Here is a 19875-nt window from a genome sequence, read left to right on the forward strand (position 1 = left end):
AGGAAAAAAAAACGTGTCACAGGTGTTGGATGTGTCCACACGTGTGTACTGAATACATGTCTAGACTGGTGTCTCTTGGCTGTGGTCCATTACTTGTTTACATCATTACAAATAAACCAATCAACGCAGATTGGGAGTCATATGAAACCAGAGGTGACTGAACTGAACCCCTGGCGAGTGTCATCCACAGTGAGTGCTACGTGGATCTGCAGGGGAGGGTTTATATATTTAGGAGACTAACGGGAAGCCGTGCTGTGCTTGTTTATCTTAGTCGTTGCAAAGAGCTCCAAAGGTAATGATGATTATGTGATCTGCTAGCCGTGACTGGAACTGAACCTCATGTCAGGAATAATGAGAAATGTTTAGAAATTGGCAAAGATAAAGAGGTGTTTTGTATTGTAAAATGACATGGAGAGTGAGTGGGAGGTAGTTATATGTTAAAATGCAAGGGATAGAAACTGAGAGGCATCCAGGTTATCAAAATCATTCTTCCAAGCTCAGCAGTTTCCCTGTAAAACAATGTCATTAAAGTCACGTTGGCAGCATTTCTATTTTTACACAGTATTCATATTTAAAGTTCATAAAACTTTCACCCCCTTAGACATATAAGCAGAATCAATAATTGTACTTTTGTCTGTATTCATTCTTATTCTTGCTAGCTGATGGTCAGTAGATTGATTCGTTTACTCCCATCACTTGGACTTTTAGAGGTCACACACTTCCTTCCTCCCTTCCTTTGGAAGCGGACCAAACAAAAACAAACAAAAAAATGGTAGTTAAACTCTAAATCAATTCATTACGTTTTGTTTTTTAAATTGCATTTAAAATAAGTAAATGTTATATTTATAAGGTTGGTGGTTTTAATCCCTGGTTGTTCGAGTCAAATACTTTTGGGCGAAATGATGAAATCCAACTTGCTCTCCAATTCGTTCATCAGAGTGTGAACGTTAGAAGGCACTTAAATGTCCAAAAAAGTGCTTGTGTGAATGCCGCATGTTGTATAAAGAGCTTTAAGTGCTTGAGCAGAGTAGAAAAGCATTTTATAAGAAGCAGCTGTTCGGTTATTTACTTGAAGCCAGACTGAAGCTCCCCGTTGTCAGGAGACCATGATCTTGAACTGTCTCTCGTAGGTCCTGGACTGTGTCTAACTATCTTGTCTCTGGTTGATTGTTTCAGGTTCAACTACAGGTCGACTCACCACCTCACCACAAATGGCTTCTATGAGTTCCTCAACTGGTTTGATGAAAGAGCCTGGTATCCTCTGGGTAGGATAGTTGGGGGCACGGTAAGTATTTTGTGTCTTCTGTGCATGAGTGTGTTTGTGTGCGTGGTGCGAGTCAGAGATGCCTGACTCAGGGTTATGAGGCACTGTGTGCACTTTCTGCCTGTACTGCACCTCTTTCTTTGTCCTTATTTCTCAAGAGTCACCTTATCATGATGAATCTTCCATCATCGGCTCACTTAAAACCACACACACACACACACACACACACACACACACACACACACACACACACACACACAAACAAAAGCATGGCTGGATGGCTAAACAGCTCCGAGGGGAAGCGGGGAGGTAAGAGCTTGTACGACACAGAGTGGATCTGTCTTCATAACCGCTAAAGGACAGACTGGCTCGAGTCACTTTTAACTCGTCATTACATTACAACTCATCTCTGAGCGCCTGACTCCTCCTCTTCTCTATATTTATAACTTACGTGTGATCTCTCTGTATGGGCTAATCTGTTCCCCAGAGTGCACTTCAGTGCGTTCACATTATCAGAGAAAACAACAGCTTGAATGTGTTTTTGCATAATGTGACACTGGGAAGAGAAAATGTTCTACTGAAGCTATACAATTATAGTGGTGTGTGTGTGTGTGCAGTCTGTAGAAACAATGCGTTAGGGCTGGGCAGTCGTTTCCTTGTGAGATCTTTAGAAAGTGATACAATCACAGCTGGGCCAGAGGGGGAGGCGGAGGGTTCCAGTGCACCCATTAATTAATGAAATCTATACACTGTATGTCCCAGGAGGAGTTATGTGCACACCCACATTGCTTAAATGAATTATTTAATAAATATTGCTGTTTTCTTTAGATAAGGCTTTAACACATTGAGTGAAATGGAAATAAAGATTTATGATATTCTGAATAAATTTCAACCCTCTTCCTTCTAGGTGTACCCAGGCCTAATGGTCACAGCAGGCCTGATCCATTATGTGCTCAACCTGCTGCACATCACTGTCCACATACGGGACGTCTGCGTGTTCCTGGCCCCGGTGTTCAGCGGCCTGACCTCCATCTCCACCTTTCTGCTCACGAGGGAGCTGTGGAACCAGGGGGCAGGACTGCTGGCAGCCTGCTTCATTGCCATCGTTCCTGGCTACATCTCCCGCTCCGTGGCTGGATCCTTTGACAATGAAGGGATCGCCATCTTCGCCCTGCAGTTCACCTACTACCTCTGGGTATGCCTGAATACTTCTTCAGCCTTGCCATAGTCTTATCACTCATACAGGGAATAATTAGAGTGTGAGGCTTTGAAGCACAACTCATGTCTTTTATTTAAAGCTGCATTAATCACTATTCTTAGATTAACAGTGAACCAAAGGACGTGAGGTACTGCTTCCAGATTACTAATTAACAGCCAGCACAGCACTGACCTAGCCTCATGATCTGACTGAAGTCCATTTTATTCATGCCTCATTAAAATATGCCATAGTAGGGGCTGTATTTGCTCTGTGATAAATCTGATCCGTTGGTTGCTACTGGTTGCTAGGAGCAGGTGACTAAGAAATGGGCCAGTTTTCGAGCTGTTATTGCTGCTGGCTGAGTGACAACCATTTCTATGTTGTTTCTATGTTACTGCACTCATCTCATTCACACTGGTTACTGTGTTCACCATATTTTCTCTGGCATGTGCGCAAGAACATCACAAGCCTCGTTTTTTTGCCCTCCCAACAACAGCTGTGAATGGCATGTTTTTTTTCAAGTGCGGAGCAGCTGTTGATGGGCTGGAACAGTAAGGTTGAGAGGTGACACGGAGATTCAAAGGCCCAGCAGGGTCATTCAGCCTGAGAGGAAAGATATAGTTAAGACTAGTCTTTTTTTTTTTTTTTTTTTTTCACCTTTCACTTCATAAAGCTCTGATAAACCTAATGCTAACTGCCTTATACCAACAAACAACTAGCTGGTGAACACAAGGGAACATTTGGTGCACAAAAACGCTGCCCTGTGTCTGCTTGGTGTGGATGTAGGTTAACAGACTGCAAACAGTCACCCAGGTAACGTCAAGAAGTCATGTGCTTTTAGCTTGTTTCCCTTTTAATAGACAGGTTCCAGTGTACTTTTACACTGAAGGTCCTTCACTCATTGATAGAACAAGTGCTTTTCTTTCAGTGGAGACTTTCCACCTCTTTAGCCGCTATGGAGTTATCTGAAAATGAAGCGGTAACACTTTGAAACTGTGCATGTGTGGTAGAAGAAAATATTTTTAAACCTTATTTTGGGGCATTTTTTTTTATGTTCCTCTGGGGACTCTGTACATATAGTTTTTATTTCTCAGTGACCATGCCCATCCATTTAGACTTTAATAGTTGCTCAAACATCTCAGTGGCTGCCAAGTTGCAACACTTCCTGATGGACTTATGGTATCAATTTCAAAACTCACAAGTCTAAAAATGCATGCAAGATAAACCTGGGCGTCTCTCTTGGGTTTCTGCGACTCGCTCAGCTCACTGAAAGACACGACTGTTTTGGAGAAAGCCTTAAATAACAATGAAAATAGGAAAAAAGCAAATGAGCTTGCCAAGTGTTACCATTTTGGCCTGAGATGGTTGCTTTCAGTCTCACGCTGCCAGGATTTTATCTCACGCCAAGTAAGAGGAAGCCTCAAAGCTGCTCGTCATGAAAAAAAACAGACATGTTAAACAGGACAAAGTCTGAGGATCTCATTTTTCAGCTTTTCACCACCAATGTTGGTCAATAAAAGTTATTTATTGGCAGAGGCAGGTCAAGCTACTTAAAGTTTATTAAACCCCTGCAGTGTGATGCAGCAGCAGGATTCATCCACAGTGACTTGTGGAGTTGTTAAATTGCCAATGGCAGTGTGTTGACTTCAGACAGGGGAGCTGTCACTCAGCGTCGCTATTTAAGAATTAAATGTGTGAGTTAACAGAAAACTAAACGCATTCAGTGCCATAGAACTGTGGTTTTGTGAATGTTGTAGCAACGTCTGAATGAAGCCCTGAGGCACCGACATGTGACCCGTGTGTGGGTGACAATGCCATCGCTTTATCAGACTGATGAAGCCAGCAGTGTTATCTGTCCCAGGATGAGAAGGGCTTAAGCATCTTTCTGCTTCTACAGATCATTCCTCACACTGGTCCTCAGCGATTTGTCCACATGGGCAAATGGGCTAATGTTATTCTTACTAAAGACCATCACCATGACATTTCAAGCATACCATTGAGATTCAGAGGACCCCTTTATCCCTGTTAAAAAGCCCTGAAGTCACTGTTAAGTGGTGGAATAGAAAGATGGGGAATACTAGAACAAGAACTGATTTCTATTTCCTGGATTCAGGCAAGTCTGAAATAATTGCACCATGAATAAATCACACACATACTTAAGTACACATACAGGCTTTTGAGGGCTTAGTAGATCTGCTCTAAGTGAAATACAGAATAGCTTAATAGTCTCCAGTGAATGCTCCTCATTCTCCTTTATCATCTTGTTTCCCCACTTGTTCACTTGTCCTCAACTTTCATTCAGTATCTGCTCTTCTTCCATCCACCACATCTCATTGGTTCAGCTCCATCATCCGTGCAGCCAATTGCAACAGCTCCCACCTGAGCCTTCGTTAAGTCAGGGCTCGTTAGCCTCGTTAAGCCCTTGTTAGCAGCTGCTGTGTCCTGCTGTGGGTAAGGTAAAGATGTGTAGGACACGGTGGTCTGCTTTGTGTGTGGGTCATTAAAGAGGCAAACATGATGAATAATTCAGACTATCATGTTGGGCAAGCAGCAGTAGAGCAAAATCATCGAGGAAAGAAACAGCGAGCAGCGCAGCTTAGTTAATGGAAGGCTCTGATTTACATTTGTGTGTGTGTGTGTGTGTGTTTGTGGGGTTAATGCTCTCTGGTGTACACCGCAGGTGAAGTCTGTGAAGACTGGATCAGTTTTTTGGACCATCGGATGCTGCCTCTCCTACTTCTATATGGTGAGAACTCACACGCACAAACACACACAGATCCTTTGTTATAATTATGACACTTTGCTGGTAACACTTGTGTTCTAATATGGCAGGAGGATGGAAATCATTCATGAATGTTGTAAGGACTAAATGTGCAAATGCAGAAGTGTTAAAGGTCATTGTTTACTATTCCTCGTACCTCCGTGTGTGTGCTTGTGTGTGCTTTATGAGAATGTTTGGCATAATCAGGAATATTTTTTTTTTATTGTTGTGCAGTAGTTTGGAAATTTAAACCAAAGGCCTGGTCCCATGGCTGCCTTAGTGCTTCCATTTCTGACTTATATAAACAGGATGTCTTGAAGCCTTCTCACCGTGCAAAAGAAAATATCGTAGATATTACAAATTCAATTGTATTTATATAGCACTAAATCACAACAGCAGCAGGCACTTTATATTATAAGATAAAGACCCTACAATAATAGAAGATGCCCTATGAGCAAGAACTTGGCGACAGTGGGAAGAAAAAACTCTGAAGATGCTCCTGGCAGAACCATGCTCAAAGAGGGGCAGCCATCTGCCACGACCGGTTGGGGGTGAAGGGAGGGAGACGGGACAAAAGACGCACTGTGGAAGAGAATCAGAGATTAATAAACAACTAATGATTAAATGCAGAGTGGTGTATAAACACAGAGTGAAGAAAAACCGCTGTGCATCATGGGAAGCCCCCAGCAGCCTCGGCAGCTTAACTAAGGGAGGATTCAGGTTCACATGATCCAGCCCTAAGCCAAACACTTTGGTTCTCCTTTAAAATATGACTATAAAAGGTAGCAGGCAATAACTCTTAGATTATGATGGCTTCTTTTAACTTCTGTTAAACGCAGGTGCCACTGGTTAACTCTTTTAGCTTTCATTGGCTCCTGTTACCTACCTGGTTAGCTAGTTTCATCAAATGGCAGTCGGTGCCTTAGCACGCCCTGAATTTCTCCAGACGTCTTCCGCAGTATTCGAGTTTGTTATATGGTTGGTTTGTAGTTGATTTAAGCTGCTTATTAATTTTAGCGGTAACCTACAATAGTTATTAATACACACACGCATAAAATGATCTTTTTTTAGTTAGCGGTGTCATTGTTATGTTCTGCCCCTGGCTGAAAATAATTGGAAGGGGTTCAGCAAATAGCCTCTAGCCCAACTTCAGCATTTGTAGTCCAAGGCTCACTTTGAGCACAGTTCCTTAGAGAGAGTGATTCTGACACTTGATAAGGACGGGGCCTGAACCTTAAACTGAAAAGGAGAGCAACTTGTGGATCGCAGAGTCACTCTGCATCACTGTCAGTGCGCATTGCCGTGCCCTTCACAGAACTGTTGCAGCAGTTATGATGTCCATCAAACTTTTTTGCACTCGAACCACCGGGAGCCATTTTCATCAGACGAAGACATGAAAAATGTCCTCGGGAGAACCGTTCCCTTAACCTGCCCATCATTCACGTCAGAATGTGAAGAATCACCTCGTGCCGTAAACTGTGACGCCGCTTCACTGGCAGCCGCTCGCTGCCTGGCAGTTACATGACACTTTGAGACGAATCAGAACAAAGCTTGAAAAGGGTTGCGTGTGTGTGCATCTCTGTTCTGTGCATGTGTGTCTGTGTGTTTGTGCTTCTGAGGGGTTTGTACCAGCAGCATAATGTGAATGCCAGTCGTAATGCTGAAGCTCATAATGATTTCACAGCTCACAGGTGGGCTGTGCAGCTTTGCACCCTCCTCCTTATTGCAAAGCGTCTCATTATTGAAGTGAATAAAAGAGAAAACACAGTCACTCTTTAGGGATTCGTGGGCCAGTTATACTTCTACTGATTATCTGCTACAGTCGAAAGCATTGTACACATTCAGCGGGGATAAGCTAGCCATGTAGCAGTCTGTGTATGTGTGGAGGTAGGCCTTTCTGCATGCATAATCCAAATGATTCTGCCCCGCCATTAATGAAAGCTTTGAATTAATTAAAGTGGGCTCATTAAATGTGTTTTTTGACAGGTTTCTGCTTGGGGTGGTTATGTGTTCATAATCAACTTGATTCCTCTTCATGTGTTCGTCCTGCTGCTCATGCAGCGCTTCAGTCGGAGAGTCTACATAGGTGAGATGCAGCAAAAACACACACACAAACTCATTTACATTCATTCGAGAGTGGGAAGCGATGACTTGAGGGTTTGCAGTTGTGCTCATTTGATGTTGACTTTATGCAGAATCAAGAGAAGATGTAGGGGTGCATTCAGCAGCTATGCACACACAGGCTCTGCTTTCTCTCCTTGAAAAGACTTTCAGGCCCAGCACATGTGGGGATGCCACACAGAAGACCATGTGCTTCTTTTTCATATCTGCGCTGCATAAACACAGTTACTAATAATTAACACCATCCATTAGCAACTGATGTTCAGTTTACACAAATCCCCCAGAGAAGGGCAGAAAGGATCTGGGATAAAAGTACGGGACTGAAAGTGGAAATGCAGGCAGGGAAAGGAAAGATTAAAGTGTCTTCCTTTCAAAGAGACTATCACACATGTCGTCACACACTCCTGAGCTCGCCGTGCTGATCGAAAATCATATCCTGATTCTGATGCCACATCACCGTGCCGTTGTTTCAGATTGAACTCGGTAGCTGAGCTCATGATCGTTTGGAAATGACATGTGGATATGTACAGACAAACTGGTGAGGGGAACTTGGTGGGAAAGCTGTGAAGTGTGGAATCAAAGAAGCCATACTGACTAGTGGCTGAACTCAGGACAAGTATAGAAAGAGAAGGCTAAAAGTGGAGATGAGACGGGGCGACTGTTGGGTTCTGCATCCTCCAATAGGATTATTGACAGAATGAATAATTTAACATGGCGCTTTCCTCCCTTGGTCTCTCACCTCCTTCATCCTCCTCCCCTCACCTCCTGCGTCTGTCTCTCTCTGAAGACCAGCACCGTACATTCTGCTTGCAGCAACACAGTAATTGAGTTAGTTCAAAGCTGTAATAGCTCGCTGTGTTCTGTGATGCATACCTTGTACTGTGATTTGGAGTCCAGTCTGTGGCCCACTGTCACACCCCAAACCCCGCTCGCTTCATCTTTCCTGTCTTCCAAAGCAGAAAAGCCGTAATGAAATCCAGCTGAAATTTCGTTATGAGCAGTGCGTCCTCTGTAGCTGAATAGAAACCCACTCAGATTCCTCTTTTTCTCTATTGGACTCAGCTTCTCACTCAGTACTCGTCTTGAGTCGGCATATTGCTCAGCATCTAGAGAGCACGCACTGTGTGCGTCTTTATCAGAGAAGGGTAAAGTGTCAGAAGTAGATCACATATATTGATCTTTTATTTCTTTATTTTTGCTTGATGTTAAATAATGCAGAGAGATTTAAGTAGATGCCACAGTGGTGGCATACACTTTTACCAATAAGAAACGTATTTATGCAAAGTCAAAAATCTAATTAAATAATAGAGTATATACTTTGTGACATAAGCAGCTGCCTCTGTAGAGAGTGCATGGGCTTGAATTTGGTAGGATAGACCACTTCTCCATGTGATGCAGGGTCTGGTTATAGCGTCCTTCCAGCTGGAGAAATACAGTTTCACCTAGGGCTGTGCGAGATGACGAAATATATCGGATGACGAAATTAAAACATCCGTCGTTTCACATTATACGCTATCGTTTGTTTCATGGTGACGCAAAATACACTGTTTATGGTAATATTTTTTTATTGTTTGGATGGGCACCGTGTGGATGCAGGCACAGAGAATACTAGCATGGCCAGTGAAGATGAGGCAGAATCGGGTAGCTCCAAACAGAAGGAGCAAGGGGCTACCTCTGTAGCATGGACATGGTTTGGTTATGAGAAGTCTGACACGGACCAGAAAACTATGCAAATTATGCCGCAAACTGGCCACCACCACAGACTCAAACATGACAAACCTCTTCTACCACCTACGCAAGAGTCACGTGAAAGAGTAAGGAGAGAGTTTGCGGATGAGAAGCAAAAAAGAGCCGTTAGGTACTCAAACTAAACCTTACACGCAAACATTACATAGCGCCACGCCATGTAATAAAGACTCACAAAGAAAATGGCGGCCGTTACAACTTATGTCTAAAAATGTATGGTTTCATGCATGGGTCAAAAAAACTCGACTCCAGGTACACGGTGCCCAGCTGAAAACACTTCACACAAGTCGAGTTACCCGAGATTCACAGAATTTACAGAAAAAGCACCATTTTGTGATATACATCATTATCGGGATGAGAAATATCTGATATCGAGATATGAGATTGTGATCATATCACACATATCAGCCCCAGTTCCCCTGGCTATGGAAAGTTTTGCCCAACTTCAAAACAACAGACTTTCTGGAGAAGTGGTTAAATGATATGAAGAACTGACACAACAGCAACGTGAAGGCTGGGGCTCGCTGGTACACAGCCACTAAATTTCCAAAATAAGAGCAAAATAACACTTTAAGTAGTTCACTAATAAACGAGTCAAGACTCAGGCAAATATAGAATAAAAAGTGACAGCCATTAATATACCTGGGAAGCACACTCTATATAGCACCAAGCACAAAAACAGCCACCTTAAGGTGCTGTAAGGTAAAGACTAGGGATGGGTATCGTTTAAGTTTTATCCGATACTGGTGCCAAACCGGTACTTTTGAAACGGTGCCGGTGCTCAAACCGGTGCTTAAAGAATGGAGAACACACACTTTGTCCAAAAACCTCTCATGTTTAGCTGTTTTTTTGTAAAAAGATAACAATGTTAGCCTTTTCTGCAGCTATGGGGCATATATGGCATCACTCTTGGCTGGAAGCAGCGCTTAAACAATGGAAAAAAAACAAACTTTGTCCAAAAACCTCTCATATTTAGCTGTTTTCCACTTTTTCTTTGGTCATTTTAGCCTTTTTTGCCAGGGTGAAGGGAGTATCTACCATCAAACAAGAAGACAGCCGCATGTAGGACAGTGTTTGCTAGTTCACCTTACATGCATTAATTTAATAACGTGGTTAGCGTACTCAACGTAAATTACACACGAACAACATTAAGCTACTCACGCAGAGAAGAACGGCTGCTGCTGCCATCATCATCCGTCATCATTTCTGCTACACTGGCAGGGCTAGGGGCCAGGACTCTCCTCTTTGGATTTTTGGGGGATGTTGCTAACTCCGGGTCCGATAACAGGCAACCCACCCGCAGTAGATGTGCACGGTGTGAGGTCTCGCAGCAAGCTATCAAATACGGCGCATTTCTCGGCTTTTAAAAAAAAAAACGCTATGCGTCGGCAGGTGTTTCATCAGATTTGAGGTGTTACCTCCTTTGACAGTATCACAGTATCAGCTTAAAGCACTTGTTGCAGGCTGCTGAGTTTGCATCTTTTGCTGTGAAGTACAGCCAGACTTTGACCGCTTCGCCTTGGGCATTTTTAATCTGTAGCTCTGCTCTAAAAGAACGTACGTACATGGACCCGCCTACTATCCTCGGAAACGTAAAATGATTGGCTAGAATCTAAAGTGTATCACAGCTCAGGAAAAAAAGCACTGAAATAAAGCACCGAAATGTGCGCTGCTTTTCGGTCTGGTTACTACCGTTTATGTCAGAACCGGTGCCATCATGGCACCGGATACCGGTACCCATCCCTAGTAAAGACTCTACAGTAATACACAGTGGTGTGATAGTAATGTCTTTGAGATGGATGTGTGCCTGAATATTTTCATATGTAAGGTTCCCAACAGTTTATCAGTGAAAGCAGCTCCACCTAACTACACCTATCAGAACAGAAAGCATGTGCTTTATATACATATTAGTGTAGTTCTGTATTTCCACTTTATGTGACTTATAAGGTCATTAGGTACAGCTATTATCAAACATGGAGCCCTGCTCCAAGTCTGTCTCTGCTAAACTTAATCTGTTCACTTTTAATCAGCATCAGAATCATAAAAGCCCTTCTCAGTGTGATGCAATACACTCCCAGCAGCTACAGCTTTGAAAAACACACCATAGTGTTGAATCTAATTTATGTCACAATATCATTTTTTACAAAGGATTTATTTCAAGTCTAATTCTGTTTGATCACAGTAGACTGTACGCGCATATCAATGTTTCAGCTCAGTGCATCAGCGTGGCTAGAGCAAGGTGTTTCCTTACATTAATTTACCACAGCAGTTGGTGAATCAGATCAGGCCGGCATCAGCAGTCTTTATTTACATTTTCCTCGTCCATGATAATGTTACCGTCATCAAAAGACCGTCACGGTGGGAGATTGATCGAGTCAGCGACCAAACAAGCTGCACTGCTTTTACATGGAAATATAAAGTCTGCTTTGTGGGCCCACACGTGGGGGATCTCTAGAGCACTGCCAGAGGAGGAGAGGAAATGTACATATCTGATTGGATAGTTGAACATTTGAACTTCCTGTTCCTCTTTGTTCCCTTCAGTTGGGTCAAGGCAGCTTGAATATTAAAAAGAAAACTGAGTGTATGTCTTTTTTCCTTTCGGAGTGAGACATCTCTCGGTACAATAGCAATAATAATCATGTCAGCTTGTGAAGACAGCAGTGGGGGGCTGATGTTTGATTCCTTTCTCATGAACAAATTGGTGTAGAACCCAACCACCTCCCTCCACACCCCCCTACCCAACACTTCCCTTAGATGTGCTTTTTTGAGGCTCAAGTGGAAATTGGAATCCTTACTATTGTTACAGAGTGACAACCACATTATGTTTTCTCCTGCATACAGCAACAATTCACTTAATGTTCTATTTAAATACATCAACTGCTTAAACTAACATTGTGCAGGACATCACTGTTTTCATCATTGATTCTTGTTTCCTGTCCATTCAGTCAGTTTGGTACAAGAAATCTCCTTTATGGATTCACTGCAAGTGTAGCCACGGTAAACATAGTTTAAAATATGTATGCCTCAAAGATATAAAGGCCTGGATGATCTGTCCTCTTCTTTGCAGATTAGGTCAAACTTGAGGTTATTTGGCTCTAAAAATATCAAACAGTGTCTGGAGCAGGAACACGAAGATTTTGCTCCATAGAGCAGCATTAACAGCCACAAAGCCACTCTGAAGCTCTCCTGTCCCTGTCCCCAAGTGTTCCCTGGCCTAATTATTAAGTGCAGTCGAGGGGTGTACCGAAGGTGCAGTAAAGAAAGCAAGACACACCCACACAGTAGGCTGTAGGTGATTATGTGCAGCTGCAGAGCCTACCATATCATGACATGAGGCAGTAGTCGGTGATGGCAGGCCACCAAACGAGCTTGGAGGAGAACGAGGCAAACCCCCATCGTCTTGTTGTTCTCCAGTGTTAGTGAGGATTTTTACATTGTGGGCACACTTTGATCTTAAATGGGCCTGACCAGGGAAACTCTCCTTTCTGCCAGTGTAAAGAAGTTCAACTGCACATTTATTTCCTGAGATATCATAATATAAGATGGTGTGGATGGTCGTTGGGAGGTCTGTCCTACTAAACATTTGTCAAAGCTGTTCAGTGGGCCAGTATTTGACCAGTCGATTCTGGCCCACGGTCCTTATGTTTGACACCCCTGCCTTAAAATATTAAGCTCCTTCAAATAACTGATGTTGTGATCTGGAGCTGTACAAATAGAATATAGAAACAAGTATAGAAACATGAGTCAGATGGCTCTAGCAAGTGCACATTCTCAGCTTGCGTGTTAGCCTGTTGTTTCATTAGCTGTGTAGTGCAAGTTTTGTTTTTTGTTTTTTATTAACTAGCAGGACTTGTTTGGAGGCTTTTATTCCTGAAGCTCTGTTTAAGTGCGTCTGATCCCTGAGCGGTCATTTGAAATGGTTTTCAGGTTTAGTCGACATATTTTACAGCCTGTTGTCTGGTTGTGCCGCTGACTCCCAAGTGTGTAAATCATTTGAACTCTTAAGTCGCTCTCACACTGTCATTCATAATTTAGGCTCAAAAGGCCTTTTTTGTTTCTTTCTTTTTCTTGTGTTCAGCGTCAAGGACTTTTCTGGGTTTGTTTGCCGCTCTTCTAAAATCACAAACGCCATTTCTTCTCAGGCTCCATCTTTCTTTGAATCGCAGACATTCTGTTTCATTTATTCACATTACCAACACATTCCCCAAGTCTCTGGTAATTAGAAACACAGTAGCTGCCACAGATGCATTTGTGCATGTTAAACAGGAACACGTTTTTTTTTTTTTTTTTTTTTTTTTTAAATTAAGATTAATGTGCCAAATGCAGGTCCTTCTGTCCAGTTCAGGTTTTCTGTATGATGTAAATTGTGTGCTGCCTCATGTGATGAAGTACTTACATCTGTGAGATCTGTACAGTGTTGTTTCTGCAGTGAAAGGTCATTCTGTCATTGTGAACGGCTCAAATGAAAGCCTCTGCTTACCCACTTCTTACACTGGAAGTTGCCCGGAGCGCACTGATTCTTAATGACACATAAAAATACGTCGCAAATACAAAGTTTCGTTTCAGAGGAAAAATAAAAAAGGGGATGCGGTTTGATTAATAGCGGTTTGTTTTCAGCTGTGGTGGTTTGCAGTGCTGTAATGAGTATTTTGTGCAGCTGCATGGAATTTGTGGGACTGAGTTAAAATAAACTAAAATTATTGTATGATCAGTACAGTGAAGGATTCTGTCAGCAAATGTGGGGCTCAGAGGAACCGGATAGACTTTGCATGTACACGTTGCACTTGTTAATAGAATCTATTCATCAGTTGGCCAGTGTGCTGACTGGATTAGATTCAGACTGATGTGAGTGAAAGTAAACACATGTAACACAGTTGACTGTGCTCATCTGGTCTTAACTGGTTGTTTTCTTCCTGCAGCCTACAGCACTTTCTACATCATCGGCCTCATCCTGTCCATGCAGATCCCATTTGTGGGCTTTCAGCCAATCAGGACCAGTGAACACATGGCTGCAGCAGGTCAGTAACCAGTCACCTGGGGTAAGGGTGGAAAGTATTGTTGGAAGTCTGGAATATGTTTACTGCAAAGCTATGGAGCAAGTCAGGTTTTCTAACATTCAGCAGAATCATTTTTATACTTGCAAAAAAAATCTGCACTACTCTCATACTTTGTCAAACACTGCACAGTATGCTAAAAGCTAGATTTCTACTGTGAAGGCTGAAGTGTAGATTGAATGCATGTCTTGCCTATGACGTTTGCTCATTTCCATGGAAGCATTTGCTTTGCGTGCTCTAAAAAAAGATGTAATTATCTGCAGCTTTATTTTTACTTTGTCAGATACAACTTCTAGGTTTGCCTCTCTTCTGTTGACTTTAAACAGTTCTGCATATATTTTCTGGTTGTGTTTATTTCAGATCTTAAACCCAGTCTTGTTTGCACTGTGTCTCTGCAGGTGTGTTTGTGCTGCTACAGGTCTACGCCTTCCTGCAGTACCTAAAGGACAGACTGACCAGGCAGGAGTTCCAGACTCTCTTCTTCTTGGGAGTCTCTCTGGCTGCTGGAGTTGTTTTTCTCTCTGTCATCTATCTGACATACACAGGTTGGTTATCTATTAGAAGGCTGGTTGTTTTATTTGACAGTGTGTAGTAAAGATAGATAAATATGTGGCGAGAAGCAGAGAAATGACATGCAGTAAAGTTTAATCTAAGTTTTTTTTAGTGCTGAGAACATCCTATGTTATGTTAACAATTTGGAAATGCAGTCACTCCAGAAATATTTGATAACATTGATGACCCTGGTCTAAATACTGTATCTTTCTATGAGAACGCTGCCCTGGTGTCACTGATCATGGAAGTTCCACTAACACCACCATGTGTGTCTGAAAGCAGAGCCCTATCCACTTTAATGGCACTTGTTCACTTTTACAACAGTCTAAATCCAAACGGTGCCCATTCCTGATGGTCCATTCAACCGTTTGTCCTCACAGGTGTCAATGCAGACTGTGAACATGGACCTTCTGCTGTCAGGATATACACGTTCCTGTGTAAATGACCGTGCAGAGGCCAAAAAATCTGCACAATATTTGGCTCCTGCTTAGTAAAGTATCAAAACACTAATAGTTTCACTTTATTTCCAAATCTTCTGGTTCTTTTTGGTCTTGCACTTGCAGGTTTTTACTTGGATGTGCAGATTTTTGCTCTTTGCCTGGAGAGAGCTGTGACGGTGGTCTCAGTGGGCACTGGGACACAAACTGGATATAGAGACTCATCAGTGTAAAATTCTCTTAAAGCTTTGGGGTTTTTGCTCAAAAGTGATTTAACTAGCTTTTCCCAAGCTCATGCTTATATGCAGTGCAGTTTTACAACATTTTGCAGTTTGTGCTGGGAGTAGGGGCAGAATGTGTCATGCAGCTGCAGTCTTTGGCACATTTTCCCATAATTCAATTTTTCAATTCAATTCAATTTTATTTATATAGCGCCAAATCACAACAACAGTCGCCTGAAGGCGCTTAAATACATAGTGACAGCCTAATACAGTCTTGTTGTGTATTCCTTATGACTGCAGACTGTATACAAAGGGATGGATTTTTACACATACAATCCTATAATTACATAATATTTCTGTTTTCATGGTAAGACATGGTTATTAAGACTTGACAGAAGCTATTCTTGAGTTGGCTAGTCACTCAGTTCCACGTGTGTGCAGCATTTAACATATCTCCAAAGGGTAATGATAAGTCAGAACAGCATGGCGTTAGTCTGGGATTTTTCGTGAGCGGTATAAGGAAGTAATGTCCTGTTACACAGTCCATCGCTATTAGGAAAAAATGATGCTGTGAGAGGAACGACACAAGAACGACTGAGCAAACATGATTGTGATGGCAATTTTCATGATGGAGCCTTTACTCTGTCAGAGATAATAGTTCTGCTTTCTACGGATGAACTGTAATCAGCACTAGAATGAAAGTGAATAGGCAGGTCATTCAGCTGAAATGCACTGCGCTGCACAGGTGAGCTTTTCTAAATCACTCTGTTCTGACACATCAGGGCTAAGAAATCTCTCACTATATCATTAGGCTGTCACTCTCCTCTGTGCCACAGAGTGCTGTTGAAGCGCGTGGCATTACACGGGGAAGTGGCTCTCTTACTTCATGGATCTCAGTTGGTGTGAATGGGATGGACAAAAAAAGTAGGAACGCTTGTCAGTTCAGAAGAACCATTAAAAACAACCTCAAATGATCACACAGTTGAAATCAGTGCATCTAACAGTCCTCTCAGAGCATTGTAATCTTGTTGAAAGGAGAACCTGACTGCTAGGATGGATTCTGATTCACTAAGAAAGATGTAATGGACCAAAAACTGCATTGTAGTGTGATTGACTTGGCTTTATGCAGTTCCCCTGAAGGTACTTTTAGTTGCTTCACATGGCTTCACTACAACAGATGGTTTCCAATCCTCTGCAGAGATGTCGTTTTCCAAATCTTAGTTCCACACATTTAGCTTTATAAACTTTGGATGTTATTTCTCTATCAGTCTAGTGAGTGAACATCTGTGTATAACTTTTTTTTTTTTTTTTTTTTTTTTTTTAAAGAAAATTTAAATGTATGCCTCAGTTCTCCAAAGGACTTTGACCTTAGAGTTACAGTACAGATCTTAAATCTTTCGGGAGCCTAAACAAGATAAATACATGTTCTTCAAATGTAACATCTGCCAAAGCCAGCATCATGTTTGTCTGCTTAACAAAAAAGTCTGAACTTTTTTAAGAAAACAGATGATACTTTACTTTTGCATGAATTGTGATCCCAGAAAAGATCGTAGGATCCTTAGATGAAATATTTAAAAGATGTGGACATGACTCTGTAGTGTAGTGGTGAAAGTTTCAGGAGCGGCATCTGGTTTAAAAATCTGTCAAATCACACATGCGGCGCTACCCTCTGTAGTGACCCCCACTACAGAGGGAGCAGCAGCTTTCCTTATTAAAATGTCACAGAAATATAATTTATAATTTAATCGTAAATTATAAGTATTTATTCTGGGGTCTTATGTAATTAAAGACACTGTGCAGCTTCTTTATAGTGGGCTTACGCACGTCCTATTATGTTACACATACTGTAAGTTTGATGGATGTGCAGAGACCCACCAACTTGCTGTTCAAACCTTCTTCTTGCAGATGACAGCCAATCAGAAGCCAGGGTTTAAAAAATGGGATGAATGTACAATACATAAGGACTGATTTGACCTGTGAGTTATGCAAGTCTTTGACAAATGTGCTTTATTACTTTGTACCCGAAATCACCTGAACCTTTAGTGCCATTAGGTCTTCTTTGGATACTGAGTGCAGGCCAGGTAATTACAGCCCTCATCTAAGGTCATTGAGATGCTTTGTGTAAAACAATAGCGCTCTCTGACTGGAATCAGTAAGACAATAGAAGCACCGATCTATTATCCGCATAGAAAAGGACCACCTGCTGGCTCTCTAACGGCGGTGATTAGTTTCCCTGCATTTATCATCGCACCGCCCACATCAGAGAGTAATTTCATGATCGATACATGCAGGAGGAGCGTAGCGGACCAATTAATTGTTGCACCGGTGTGTGACAGAATACACAGATCACTGACCGTCCACAGCCGTGTGTGGATGCTGGCCTGTGTGTTTTGTTGTACTTGTGAATACATTGTGCCTAAGTTCATATGGATGTTGTGTGTTTCTTTCTCAGGTTACATTGCTCCATGGAGTGGGCGTTTCTACTCCCTCTGGGATACCGGGTAAGTCACCAAAACTCTGCAGTAGCACAGTTACTCATGCTGGGGATGCAGGTACAGTCAGTCAGTTTCACAGCAGATTTATGATTTACCATGAAAATCTCATTTATTCAGCTTTACTCCATCTCACAGCATGTGTGTTTTTTTGTTTTTTTTCCTCTCTCATGCAGAGAGACAAAAGTTGTCACTCAGTTGTAGAAATCACTGCATTTTTCAAGTAGCATCCTCACCTTTAAGCCAAATTAAATGCATTACAGCATAGCAAATGCCGTAGCCTTGCCTCCCCCTCATTCTAGCTCCCAGAATTTTTTTTTTTTTTTTTTTGCCATTGGCGAATCAAGTCAGCACGTCATCCTGCCCCATCATAAAATCCCGAACCAGATAATGCTCCCCTTCTCTGCTCCCAGATCTGGGCTTACAGAGAACTGCCAGACTGCAGCATCAGCTGTAAACTGCAAAACTCTCACTGAGTGAATGTGCACATGGGTGTGTGTATACGTACATGCCTCAGTAATTTTTTTCGGGTTTTTTCTTTTTTCTTTTTTTTTGGAAGGGTGTTAAGTTTTCTGCTGCAGTGCAGTAAAACTAATTGGGTCACGCTCGGACCCAAGATAACTGACATCAGCCAAACCTGATTCTCTGTTGTCTGCATGAGCTCTCACATGTTCACCATCAACACAGTTGCTTTATTTTAGAGTGAGTCGGGTGGATGTTAACTGTTCAGATTGACAACAGTTCATATAGAGTTTATAGAGACCCCCTTTTTTCACTTCCTTTTATTAACTGTTTTATTTCCTGCGCTCTTCACAGCTATGCTAAGATCCACATTCCAATCATCGCTTCGGTATCAGAGCACCAGCCCACCACCTGGGTGTCCTTCTTCTTTGATCTTCACATCCTCGTCTGCACCTTCCCAGCAGGCCTCTGGTTCTGCATAAAGAACATCAACGATGAACGTGTCTTTGGTAAGAACAGAATAAATAATTTTTTTTCCCTAAAACGTGGAGCACTCCTCATGGCTTGTTCTTAGTGAAATGCTTTTGTGTGTTGGTTTAAAATGACTCTCTTCTGTCAGGATTATACAGCGTAATTTATTTGAAGTCGATCTTCTATTTTTGTTGCCACTTTTAAAGGAGACATATGGCTCATTAGCATTAATCTTTCCACAGAAGCACCTAAAACAGACTCCTTTTTCACTTATTCTTGCAAACTTGGTGGCGCAGGTGATTGTGTTGATGCTAAAACCACCTGTTAGCCCTGAGTAACAGCTAATCTTGATCTCACGTGGTAATGGTGAGGGTAGGAGCTGTCTGAGCTGGTGTAAAAGTCCAGCATCGAAGCAGCAACCAGAAAAGAAGCAAAATATTGGTGGATCTCTGCTCTTTATTTTTCATCCTCTGTCCGTCGTTACTGTTCTTGAGTCTGTTCACAGTTCCTCCCGCTACCTAGCTAGCTAGCCTGGCCACCAGCTGTGTAATTGTAAGCTGTGCAGTTATCAAGTTATTGTTAGGATTGTTAAAAGGATGGGGAGTAAGAATATGCGGAGAGGTGCAGAAGGAAGACAGCAGAGTATACAGAAGGTGGATGTGCTCGGTAAACTGAGTAAAAGCATGACCGGTAAGCTCCAAAGGGAGCTACAGGATGTCCTCTAAGTTCTGTTGTCTTACAGTGATGTACTGTTGCATATTGCTGCACATGGGTTTTTGATGGTGTTGAGCTACAGAATTTGTACAGTGCTGTGTATGCGTTCACTATCCGGTTACTGTACCTGCTGTTTACAGTGTTGTGTGACCACTGGAGGAAAAATATTTTCCCCTCACAATACACGTAAAGGTAAATGCACCCTTTTCTCTGCAGAGAATGTAAAAGTGTGATTGTGATGTAGTATGCAGAGCAGCAGTCAGTTATCCTCAGAGACGCATTCTTTCATCAGCACACACACTTTACACATTACGCATAAATGAAAAGTTTGAGGTGAGTCCCATCTTTTTTCAGATTATCTCTAATTTTGTCTTCATGCGTG

General features: G+C 42.2%; 1 protein-coding gene across 1 annotated transcript in view; it reads left to right on the top strand.

Annotated features, from left to right (window-relative positions):
- The window catches only part of LOC146377132 (dolichyl-diphosphooligosaccharide--protein glycosyltransferase subunit STT3B-like), a 76674-nt gene that overhangs the window by 38251 nt on the left and 18548 nt on the right, over window positions 1–19875 (top strand). Inside the window, exons 2-9 of the mRNA XM_084942753.1 lie at window positions 1177–1285; window positions 2172–2459; window positions 5143–5208; window positions 7210–7309; window positions 14010–14108; window positions 14543–14689; window positions 17807–17855; window positions 18663–18817. Coding sequence (XP_084798879.1) covers window positions 1177–1285; window positions 2172–2459; window positions 5143–5208; window positions 7210–7309; window positions 14010–14108; window positions 14543–14689; window positions 17807–17855; window positions 18663–18817 — 1013 coding nt within the window. The remainder of the gene's footprint in view (window positions 1–1176; window positions 1286–2171; window positions 2460–5142; window positions 5209–7209; window positions 7310–14009; window positions 14109–14542; window positions 14690–17806; window positions 17856–18662; window positions 18818–19875) is intronic.

The sequence above is a fragment of the Perissodus microlepis genome, chromosome 11 (genome assembly GCF_051167445.1).
Source record: "Perissodus microlepis isolate ML-2025 ecotype Zambia chromosome 11, ASM5116744v1, whole genome shotgun sequence".
Lineage (NCBI taxonomy): Eukaryota > Metazoa > Chordata > Actinopteri > Cichliformes > Cichlidae > Perissodus > Perissodus microlepis.